The 12,285-nt window shown below is 42.2% G+C and overlaps 1 protein-coding gene across 1 annotated transcript; it reads left to right on the forward strand.

Moving 5' to 3' along the window:
• Window positions 1–9,262: 9,262 nt before the first annotated feature.
• On the forward strand, window positions 9,263–11,733 carry ERV3-1 (endogenous retrovirus group 3 member 1, envelope; the record flags this gene model as incomplete). Its single annotated transcript, XM_081943909.1, has 2 exons — window positions 9,263–11,388; window positions 11,502–11,733. The coding sequence occupies 2 exons, from the start codon at window positions 9,263–9,265 to the stop codon at window positions 11,731–11,733; spliced, it is 2,358 nt and encodes a 785-aa protein (XP_081800035.1).
• Between the last annotated feature and the right edge of the window lie 552 nt (window positions 11,734–12,285).

Here is a 12,285-nt window from a genome sequence, read left to right on the forward strand (position 1 = left end):
TAGATGAGGAGAAACACTAATCAACCAGTGGCCCTCTGGGGAACAATGGCAGATAGAAGATAGCTCTTTTGATAGCTGTTGGCCATAGTAAAAGAGGAGTCAGTGAATTGATCAGCTCCTCAGATCTCCTCTCTGGATCAAGGAGAAGGCTAAGATTGCCCATAGGTTTGACCCACACAGATTACCTCCATGAAGAAATTAATTAAAATAGTGATTTCCAGCATGTTTGAGAGCTCTGAGGGTCCAGGGAAAATCATCCTGATTAAGCCACAGTTCAACACCTTCAGACATTAAGAGTCACCTGCTTTCTCCTTTAATTACTTCAGAAGGTTGGTATTAATGATTTTGTGGTTAAGAACCTTCCGAAGAGCAGGTTTCATCACACTGGGACAGCTTCTTTCTATCCTGGATAAAGGAAGTTTTATGTAAGTTTAAAAATTAAATAGAAAACTTCAACTTTTGGAAAACAGCATAAAGGGGGCTAGAATGATGATTTTGGTAATTTAAAGAGATGATAGACTTGAAAGAATATTTCACGTCCAGTGTTTATCATAAAATATGATAAGAGTGGACTTTGAAGGTTGACTAGAGCAGGGGTCATCAACTTTTCGGACCTCAGGGAACTCTAAATTCATAAATCCTGTGGACCACTAAAATGATTTTTTAAAAAGATAAGTAGTATTTAGTGCAATATAAAAAATGCAAATAATTTTTCTGTAGACCACCAAAATTTTCTCATGGACCACCAGTTGCTGACTGCTGGACTAGAGGGTACCAGAGAGAACTAAGTATTATAATTAGAGGGGAAGAGGACATATTAATACAATGTAAAAATGCAATGTAGTTATGGAAGAAATTAGGGCAATTTGGGAACAATGTCTGCTTCTATAAAAATTAGATATAACACACCTGTCCTAGATAAACATAGTGCCCATCCAGTAGCTCATTTCTTTTCTTCTTGAACAAAAATCTTGAATCTATTTCATATGACGCTTAGCTTTCAGAAGGTCACAGTTGTTTTCAGATGTTATAACTTTATTTCAAAATGCCTTGCTCCTCCTCTTTCTTTTCTTTTCTTTTTTTAAATCACATTTTGAAGGTTTTACCACAAGACCCATTTGGGTTAAATTTGTAGTACTTCTGAAAAAATACTGCCGGATTCTTACAAGCTGTTAAGAAAATGAAGGTGATAGCTATCTGATGATTCCAAGTAATTATCAAGAAGATAGATCCATGGAGATTTAGGGCTCATATTGTATGGGAAGGTCCCTAAATATGTCCAAAATAAAGTGAGCACCAAAGCACCAAATTTGGATTATGCGCAGCGCTGGTCTCTGTGAGTGAATCATTTCATTATAAAACAAGAGATCAAAGGTGGCTAATGTTAAAATCAAACAGAGCAGGAACAGAAATAGGTCCCTCATTCTCTAGCATAACCTTTCTTCCCTGACTATGTCGCTGGAGAAGTAAGAATTTGTCTTGGGTTTTGAGCTGGTTGGGTATTTTAATCAGATATTTGTTTATTTATTTGTTTCTTTGTTTATCTGCTCATCTTGCCTCAAGTGGGTAGCCCAAGTATATCTTCTAGGTCTTTTTCCTTCTCTTTTTTAATCTTTTGTTTTATATTATTTTATTGAATTAGGAAATATAGTACATTACAGGAAACTGTACCAAGCCTATAAGTGCTCTGCTCAGCACAACAGAACGTATCTTATCCCTGGAAAGCTCAATGTTTCAGGAAGGAAAATGGATACCAAACATGAACATGCGCTGAATATCATCAGAAACCATGTACCTTTGAGGAATCTCCAAATCTAAGAACCATAAACAACTTGTTAAGACACACAATTACTGGATAGCACTAGCAGCAAGTGCTTCCCTTGATGAAACAAAGAACACAAGGCAGCAATAAAAAAAAGAGCCGCAAAGCAACTAGACCCAGAAGGTTATTTTAGAAGAAGTAGGGAGATGAAAAAAGGACATGCTTGTAACAGTTCAGTTCTCATATCAAGGATCACTGCTCAAGGCACTTCCCCAGCATTATAAATTGCTAACGGTTTACTCTGCATGCTGGAAGCAGCTCTCATTTATTTTGTAGCAGGCTGTACCCTGTTGATTTAAAAGCTAAACACAATGCTATTTGTTGCCAAATACATACTAGAAAACAGCATAATTCTTTTATAATAGCCTCAACCAAACAATACCCTTTCTGATTGTCAAACTTTGATTTTTCCTCTTTTATGTTTAAATTGCTTCAACAGCCATAACCAAAACTACCATCAGCCACAGTTTGTTCTCAATGTAAGTTATAGTTTTGTATTTATTTTCTTCCTCTCCTATAGTAGTTCAAGATGTTTGTTTGTGTACATCTCCCTTATTCTTAGTCTCAGCAGTGTGCAAATTATCATACAAGATCCAAAATACTACATCCTGACAAAACAATGCTTAGGCTCATTCAGTAAGGATTAGAGGCCTCTATGAAAGGGAAATACGAGAGGTTCAAGCTGGTTTTTTGAGATGGAAAGGGATTTTGTTGCCCGTGCATGTTGGATAATTAAGAAAGCCAAAGAATAACAAAAAGAAGTCCATATTGCCTATGTGATAGAAAGGCCTTGTACTGTGTTGACCAAGTAAACTGTAGAATGTCCTTAGGAGAATGGAAATGCTAAAATATCTCATTGTCTTCATGAAAAACCTAAAAAACAGGCCAGGATACCAAAGAACACAGCAAATGAGACTGCATCCAGATTGGGGTGAGACAAGGCTATAGTTTCTCTCCTTATTTATTTAACCCATATGCTAAATATATATTAAGGGAGGCTAGAAGAAGACGAGAGGAGCATGGCTTTAAAAAGGAAAGAAAAAGAAAAAGGAGCCTATGCTATGCTGATGGCACTAAACTGATAGTTGAAAATGCCAATAATCTGCAAACTCTAGTAAAGAAAGTTTAACTATAAGGAAGGTCAAAGTAATTAAAATTGCGCAACCTTAGAAGTGACAGTGAAGGCATTAAAGTGATGGCTAGCTTCTGCCTTTTATAATCAACAATGAAGGAACCAATGCGGAAGCCATACAGCATGATGCAGATTAGCATAAAGAGACATGAAGATTTTGGAAAAGGTATTGGGATGCTAATGCTTTGCCTACCAAGATCACAATCATGCAGGCAATTATTTTTCCTGTTCTTGACTATGAAAGTGAAAGTAAATAAATAGTTAACAGTGCCAATGATTACACCAAGGGCAGATCATCTTAGAGAAACTCAATCTATGTGGTCACTAACAGATGAAAACAGCTGGATAACACATTATCAGATCAATATATTTTCCTTGTACACTACCCAGTCATTCTATGAGACAGGGGCAGTTTTGTAAATATGATATAGATAGATAGATAGATAGATAGATAGATAGATAGATAGATAGATAGATAGATAGATAGACAGACAGACAGACAGACAGACAGACAGACAGACAGACAGACAGACAGACAGACAGACAGACAGACAGACAGACAGACAGACAGACAGACAGACAGACATCATAGATATAGACCAGGGATGGGTTTCAACTGGTACGGACCAGATGATGAAATTTAGCATGCTTTCACATACCTGTTGGTCAGGAGGTCCCATACCAGAACGCTACCTCCCCTCGTTCACTCTTTCACTCGCCCCACCCATCCTCACCATGCTACCGAAAAGTTCTCAGAAGAAGAACCAGAAAAAGAAAGAGCTGGTGAGTGGCTGGGATGTGGGGGAGTGTGGGAACAAGGTCCCCATGGTATATGTGCAGATCAGTTTTCCTGATTGGAACACATATATGGAATTTGGGACTGGAATAAATTGAGTAGTAAATGCGGGTTGAGATGGATGCCCACTGGAAGGACCCAAATTAGAAAGATGTGTTTGCAATGACAATAGCAATGCTTAGATCTTAACAGGAACTCTCAAACTGAGGAAGTTACTAGCTGCATAGGAAACACGTGGTAAAAGGTATAGCTAAAAATAACCATATTAGGTATAACGCTGTATTTTAACCAATAATAAATTACGATGCTTTATTTCCTTATATGCTCTTAATAAAAGGGGGGTCCAGATAACGTTCTGGGCCACTCGTGTAATCAAGAAACCTGTGTGTTGTCTTCATTATGCACAGCCCATTATTTGCGGGGAGGCAAACCCGCAACTGGTGACCCCGACGTGATTCATCAGAATCAGTCTCGGACCGTCTGTACCTACTCGCCTGGAAGAGGCTGGCCTTTCGACCTGTCTGAAACACGACCGGTTACCCATGAGTATGGGCGGGAAATTCTCTCAAGGGCAAGTTGGACATTTGCACGAATTGAAAGAATTAACCGAATCCTCCAATAAAATTGCCTCAAATGGAGGGAAATCTCTCCCTCATTTGAAAAAAAAGGAGTTAATTGGCCTTTTGACCTACATCTGGCAGCAATGCCCGTCTTATCCTGATAAAGGAAGTCTGAAAATTTCAACTTGGACAAAATTGGGGGAGTACTTTCATGAGGCTCCCAGGGCCCCAGTTCAAATTCTGACTGTGTGGCGCATAGTCATGGAATGTCTAATGATTCATCACAAATTTAACAATCAGACGCCTGCAGAAGCTACACCTCCCCCGTATGATTCTGCAATGGCTGTCGCTCCTGTGGTTATAATCACCAAAAAAGGAGCCACATCAGCCCCTCAGGAGCCACAAAAACCCTTGGGAGCTGCTTTGGAGCCTCAAGCCCCCCCTCCCTGTCCGGTGGGTGGTTATCTGATCCGTGCGATGGTGGAAGCTAGAAATAGGGGAGAATTGGAGGGGAAAGACTTGGAAGCTTGTGCAGCTTATCCAGTGAATTTTATTGTGCCTGCGGGAGCTGCTGCTGGAGCAGCAGCTGTCCCTGTTTATAACCCATTGTGCTTTAAGTCTATTAAGGATTTGAAAAATGCAGTTCTTACCTATGGCTTGCAATCACGCTATACACAAGGAATGCTAGGATCTTTGACCAATGCTACTACAGAAATGCTTTTGGCAGACTGGCAGTTGCTTTTTAACATGCTTTTAACCCCAGCTCAGTATGTTGTGTGGTGGTCAGAATATCAGAAACAAGCCGAAATAGCAACCCAAGCTGGATTGCCAAATAATATCACCAGAGACCATCTTTTTGGTACAGGGACTCTTACAACAATAGCCCAACAACAAAACCAAGACAGAGCAGCTTTCCCCCTCATTAAGCAATGTGCATTGAATGCGATCAAAAAAGTGGATGACTCCACCTCTAAGCGCACTCAAACCTTTTCAAAAATAATTCAACAGCCAAATGAAAATTATTCAGAATTTTTAAGCCGTCTCCAATTGGCACTAGAAAGACAAATTGATAATGAGGATGCTCGAAATGAACTTTCTCTGAAATTGGCTTATGAAAATGCTAATAAGGATTGTCAAAAGGTTCTTCAACCTATAGCAAATCGTCCCGGGGTTACTTTAGCTGATTTCCTTCAGGCTTGTCGCATCGTGGGTACAACTGACCACAAGATGGGGGCTCTTGCGGCTGCGTTGCAACAAAATGGCGCATTTCCTGCTTCTTCTTCCTCTGCTTCTTCTTCATCTGCTTCTTCCCGCCCTACCGGAAATTGCTTTAATTGTGGGAAAGCTGGTCATTTCAAGGCTCAGTGCCGCGCCCTTGGGGGCGGTGCAAACAGGAACAATCTCCAAAGAAGCTCAAAACCAAAAACTGTCTGTCCCAAATGCAAAAGGGGATTCCATTGGGCAAATCAATGCCCATCCTCCCCCCAAGAATTACAATCGGGAAACTAGATGTGGGGCACTCAGCCAGCCCCACTCCAAAGGTTGAAACTCTTGATGATCAGGTTCTCTCTCATTCTTTTGAAATGGTTGCTGATGAAACAGTGACCTACTCAATTCCTGCCCATGTGTACCCTCTTTTCATCTCCCCCCGACTGAAACTCAATCTCCCTCCAGCATTACCTGTGCTCATTTTCCCCAACTTGGATCTGACCTCTCAAGGGGTGATAGCTGCCCCTTTCATGCGCTCTTCTGACACTTTTTCTGATCTGGCTTTATCTATAATGGTGAATTATCCTGTGACAATAACAAAAGGGGAAGTGGTTGCTACTATGATTTTGTTGGAAACAGCTGCAGACACTCTGGCTTTAGAGCAAAGTGTGCAGCCTGCCCGCCCAACGGCGACATTTTCTCTCAGTGGCCGTTCTTTCTGTGGTCTTTTAGATACCGGAGCGGATGTTTCGGTCATACGTTCTGCTGAGTGGCCTTCTGACTGGCCCACAGACACCGCCCCATCTGTTCGAGGGATAGGAGGAACGCAAGCTGCGCTTGTCAGCACTAATTGGCTTTCTGTTACATCACCTTCTTTGTCTGTTACTGCCTATATTAAGCCTGTTATATTGCCTTTGCATACAAACCTATGGGGAAGAAACTTGATGTCCCAACTCCAAGCTAAATTAATTTTGCAATAACAATGGCTGAGTTTGTGCTACGTTTGCAACTGAAGTCGCATATTCCGATCTGGATTGATCAATGGCCATTACCTTTAGAAAAATTGACCGCCTTACGCCACCTAGTGGCTGAACAATTACAAAAAGGACATATTGAAAATTCAGTTAGCCCTTACAATACTCCGGTATTTGTAATAAAAAAGAAATCTGGCAATTGGCATTTGTTAAATGATTTGAGGGCGATCAATAATATTATTCAACCCATGGGGGCGTTGCAGAGCGGTCTCCCAAACCCCAATTTGATTCCTCAAAATTATGACATGATGATCATTGATCTAAAAGATTGCTTTTTTTCTATTCCTTTGCATCCGGATAACAGACAGATTTTTGCTTTCACAGTCCCTGAATTGAACAATTCTCAACCCACCTGTAGATACCAATGGAAAGTATTGCCACAATAGTCCAACAATGGTATATGCTCAATAGTCCAACAATGTGTCAATACTATGTTGCTAGCATCCTTAAACCTTACAGATTGCTTTATTCTAACTTTTTAGTGTACCATTACATGGATGACATTTTAGTGGCTGCACCTGGCCCTAAGGGCACAGTGTTGGCCACCCTGCCTCAGCTTAGATGTGTTTTACAGAAGGGAGGCTTGCACATAGCTCCAGACAAAGTTCAAACAGCAGAACCTTTTTCCTATTTAGGTCACAAGGTACTTGCTTAACATGCAGTGCCCACAGTGCCTCATGTAAAGCTTCCTGAAAAGCCAACCCTCTTACAGCTACAACAATATTTAGGCGCCATTAACTGGGTGCGTCCCTACCTGGGACTCTCTACCATGCAACTCTCACCGTTGTTTTCAGCTCTAGCCAAAGGAAAGCATCCTGCAGACATTATTCCATTGCAGCAGGATCAGACATCAGTCATCCAATTGGTCAATCAGGCCCTTAGAACCAAATGGGTGGATCGAATTCAAGCAAACTTTCCAATGGTGCTCTTGTTGTTCAACACCCCAGGTTTACCAACAGGTGTGCTGGGACAAGTGACACCATCATTACTAATTATAGAGTGGCTCCACCTCTCTCACACATCCAAAACCACGATCACTTCCAAACCAACCCTGTTGGCCCTGCTTATCAATAAAGGCCGTTCTCGTAGCAAAGCTTTGGTTGGTATGGAACCATCTACTATCTATGTCCCGTGTTCTTTAGCTACTTGGCAATCTCTTCTTATCTCATCTGAACAGCTGCAATTTGCAATGGAAGACTGGCCTGGAATGGTCTCTTGTCACCCTCCTCCAGACCCCAGGCTGCAATTGCTAAAAACTGTACCTTTTCTCTGGAACTCTCCTTTTAACCCTTTGCCTATTACAGATGCTATCACAGTGTTTGCTGATGGAAGCAAAAAATATGGTGCGTGTGCCTGGCAGTTGAATGGCCGTTGGCAGACAAAAATTACTCCCCCACAGTCCTCTGCACAGCGTGCAGAGCTGTATGCATCTTTGCTAGCATTTCAACAATTTTCTGATCAGCCTTTTAATCTTATTTTGGATAGTCTGTATGTCTCTCAAATTATTTCTTCTATCTATGAAGCTTACCTTTCTCCTTCTATTGAACCTACCTTGTTATCCCTTTTTCTTTCTCTACAAATTCTTATTTCAAAAAGACGACATCCATTTCATGTTTCTCACATCAGAAGCCATCAGCCTTTTCCTGGGCCTATCCAGGAAGGAAATGACGTAGCTGATGCTGCGGCATCAACTGCTTTGACAGCCTTGACTCTACAACCTGCCTCTTCCCTTCCTTGGGAAAGTCATTCTTATTTTCATCAAAATAAAAAGGCACTTATGAAACAATTTGATCTCTCTTCAACAGAAGCGGCTGCAATCATTCAACAATGCCCCACATGCAGTCGTCAAGCACATTCAGTGCCTATGGGAGTAAATCCCAGGGGCACTGAATCCTGCGAGATCTGGCAAATGGATGTCACCCAATATGCTTCATTTGCCCCGTGGAAATATCTACATGTTTCCATTGACACTTATTCTGGCTTCATAATGGCCACCCCGCAAAGGGGTGAAACCACAAAGCAAGTGGTTAATCACTGCATTCGTACCTTTGCATCGCTGGGACGCCCAAAGGAACTCAAAACAGACAATGGTCCGGCTTACACGAGTACTGCTTTTGCAGATTTTTGTAAAAAATGGGAAATTGTCCACAAGTTTGGCATCCCTTACAATAGCCAAGGACAGGCCCTTGTAGAACGTGCAAATCAGACCTTGAAGCATGCTCTAGACAGATATATTGGCACACAGGGAAAAGCACCCCCTAACCTCCCAGCAGTGCAAAATATTTTAAATCTCTCCCTGTACACCCTGAATTTCTTGAATTTGACGAGACAGCCACCCACCACCGCCGCCAGTCGACTTCACCTCTTCTTCAGCTGTCAAGTCACCAAGACCCAAAGTCTACTATCGCTGTCTTCCAGATCCAACTTGGCAAGGACCAGCAGACCTTATCACCTGGGGCCGAGGCTACGCTGCGGTGCAACTGCCTGACCGTGTCCTCTGGGTTCCAGGTCGTCACATCCGCCCTTGTCATCTGAAAGCCCGCGATGCAGCCTCTTCTACTGATCATCCTGATGGCAATCTGGACTGCAAAACACAATCGGAATGTGTCCACCGCCACGATCAACCAACCACCACCTCCACTGATGCTGATGCCACGGAATGCCACAGCTCCAGTTAGTGGGACCACATCTTTCACCTGCATCCTTACCATGGGTAGCCCTGGACCAATGATTTTAACATGGGCCCGGAGAGGAAAAGAGGAACATCAGCTGTCCAACTCTTCTACCATCACAATTACCTCTCGTGTCAACCCTACATCATCTACGCTGACCTTTCATCATGCCCAACCCTCAGACTCTGGTGTTTACCGATGCCGGCTCCTTCGTACCCGCATTCCCGCTCGCAAAGTCATTTTTTCACTTGATGCTTTTCTTAAAGTTTCTCACCCGCCAAGACGAAAGCGAGCAACCACCCTCTCTCAGGATTGTGCAGAATGTATCCAGACCACAAAATCAGGCACCCGCACTCGTCAGACATTAATTTACCACACATTGAAGCCAGACTGCATAAAAGACCTAGACTCTTGCACTAGAAACAACACTGTGTATGCCCGCTGCACCACCTCATCAGGAACTCAGTGTTATCAACTGCACGCCCTGGGCCCTGTATATGCTTCTATTCACATATACGGGTATAAAGGGGGTAATTGGCATCCAAATGCCAAATTTCAAGTACCCTCAACTCTTTTCTCACTTGCCCAACAACGATATGGGTATGTTGCTCACAGTACCTCCCGGAATCGCCCCTCAAATAACCAAAAGGGCTCAGTTTCTGTTTGTTTTGACGCTTGCACAGCCATAACTAAGGGGCAGGGTGATGGGGCTGCGGGGGTTACCTGTGGCTCCTTTTCATGGGAGCAATCATACTTAACTGCACAAAAATATCTTTTTACACTTCGCAAGGTCCAATCCACTGGGCACGTTAGTTTTCAAGATGCTTATAACTACTGGTACACAGGCCCGATTGGAACCATCCAATCTGGCCCTGAAGGTTTCAATTTTACTTTAGGCCCGGCTGCCACCACATGTTCCACCGGTCACTGTAACACTGTTTGTTTATCAGCCCCTACTACGCACTCCCCTTCAACCCAGTATTATGGATTTGGTCTTGGTATTGATGGCACTGGAAAGGACCCTTATGGGTACATTGTGGTACGGGTTCAAACCCACATACTCTCTTCTTCCTCTTTTTCGGTGTTTTGGGAATATGAAGAAGAGATTTCAAAACTCAATCAACTCCCTGTTCCTCCTAAAGCTCATAATATGTTTATTAATTTGGCTGAAACTATAGCAAAAGAGTTGGCTATAAAAAATTGTTTTGTGTGTGGTGGGACTAATATGGGAGATCAGTGGCCATGGCATGCCAGAGAGGCCAATTATACTGAACTTGCAATATGGAAAGCAAACTATACCTATCTCCAACGAGCAAATGAAACTTGGCTATTAAGTTCTAATCTCGTTGGACGGGTATGCTACCAAAGAAATAATGCATCTAACAGAGTCCCAGTGGGAAATTTGTTGTGTTTGTCCACCTGGAATAATAATACATGGTGGTCTTCTAACAATGCCACCGCTCCCATCAATTCCCTTGCATCCATAGAACATTTATCGTATCTACAGGACCCTGAAAATGATCTTTTACCATGGTTTTCACCTGACGGGCTATATTGGATTTGTGGCGCTTATGCTTATAATGTTCTTCCCAAGGGATGGTATGGCTCTTGTGTTTTAGGTGTCATTCAACCTTCTTTTTTCCTTCTTCCTCTTAAACGACGCCAAATACTTGGCATACCTTTATATGATGAAGTAGGTCGCATACAAAAACGTGACATTTCTAGAATATCAAACAAAGTTAAAATTGGCAACTGGAAAGATAGTGAATGGCCCCCCGAGCGCATTATTAGTTATTATGACCCTGCTACATGGGCCCAAGATGGCACTTGGGGATATCGCACACCCATTTATATGCTTAATCGCATTATAAGACTACAAGCAGTGGTAGAAATCATTACCAACAAAACAGCTCTTGCTTTAAAACAACTCGCCAAAGAAAGTGCTCTTTCTCGCACATACATCATGCAAAATCGTCTTGCCCTAGACTATTTATTAGCCGAAGAAGGGGGAGTATGTGGAAAGTTTAATCTATCCAATTGTTGTATCCAGATAGACAACAGTGGAAAAGTAATTGAACAAATAACATCGGATATGATAAAAATTGCACATGTTCCTGTCCAGACATGGTCTGGGGTAGACTTCAGAGATATGTTTGGTTCATGGTTTCCCAAACTGCCAGGTCTTCAAGCTATTGTTGCGCTTATTGGAATGATTGCTTTAGGCTGCATAATATTACCCTGTGTTTGCCAATTTTTGTTCGGACTATCTCCAATAGTTTGTCATTATTGGCTGAAAAAAGGGCAACAGCACAAGTTTGTGCGTTGCTACACACTCGTGGCTCCTATCAACCCCTGCCTCAGGAAGATGAGGTGTCTGCAAAAGTTCCCCTCACCTTAGACAGTGAGGATGAGAACAAAGACACCACTGACCAAGCCTCTGGCAACATCTCTTCCTTCAAACATCCTTGCATTTCAGGTAGTGACTCTGAACAAGAGGATCGCTTCTAATAAAACAAAAACAGAGGAGATGTGGGAACAAGGTCCCCATGGTATATGTGCAGATCAGTTTTCCTGATTGGAACACATATATGGAATTTGGGACTGGAATAAATTGAGTAGTAAATGCGGGTTGAGATGGATGCCCACTGGGAGGACCCAAATTAGAAAGATGTGTTTGCAATGACAATAGCAATGCTTAGATCTTAACAGGAACTCTCAAACTGAGGAAGTTACTAGCTGCATAGGAAACACGTGGTAAAAGCGCTTAAGCAGGTATAGCTAAAAATAACCATATTAGGCATAACGCTGTATTTTAACCAATAATAAATTACGATGCTTTATTTCCTTATATGCTCTTAATAAAAGGGGGGTCCAGATAACGTTCTGGGCCACTCATGTAATCAAGAAACCTGTGTGTTGTCTTCATTATGCGCAGCCCATTATTTGCGGGGAGGCAAACCCGCAGGGGAGGATGTTGGGAAAGAGGGAAGAGGTAGAGGGGCTGCTAGAAGAGTGTGTGCATGTGCACAGGCTGTAGGTTTTAAAAAAACATCTGAGTGA

Source organism: Natrix helvetica (genome assembly GCF_964273705.1).
Source record: "Natrix helvetica genome assembly, chromosome: 2".
Classification (NCBI taxonomy): domain Eukaryota; kingdom Metazoa; phylum Chordata; class Lepidosauria; order Squamata; family Natricidae; genus Natrix; species Natrix helvetica.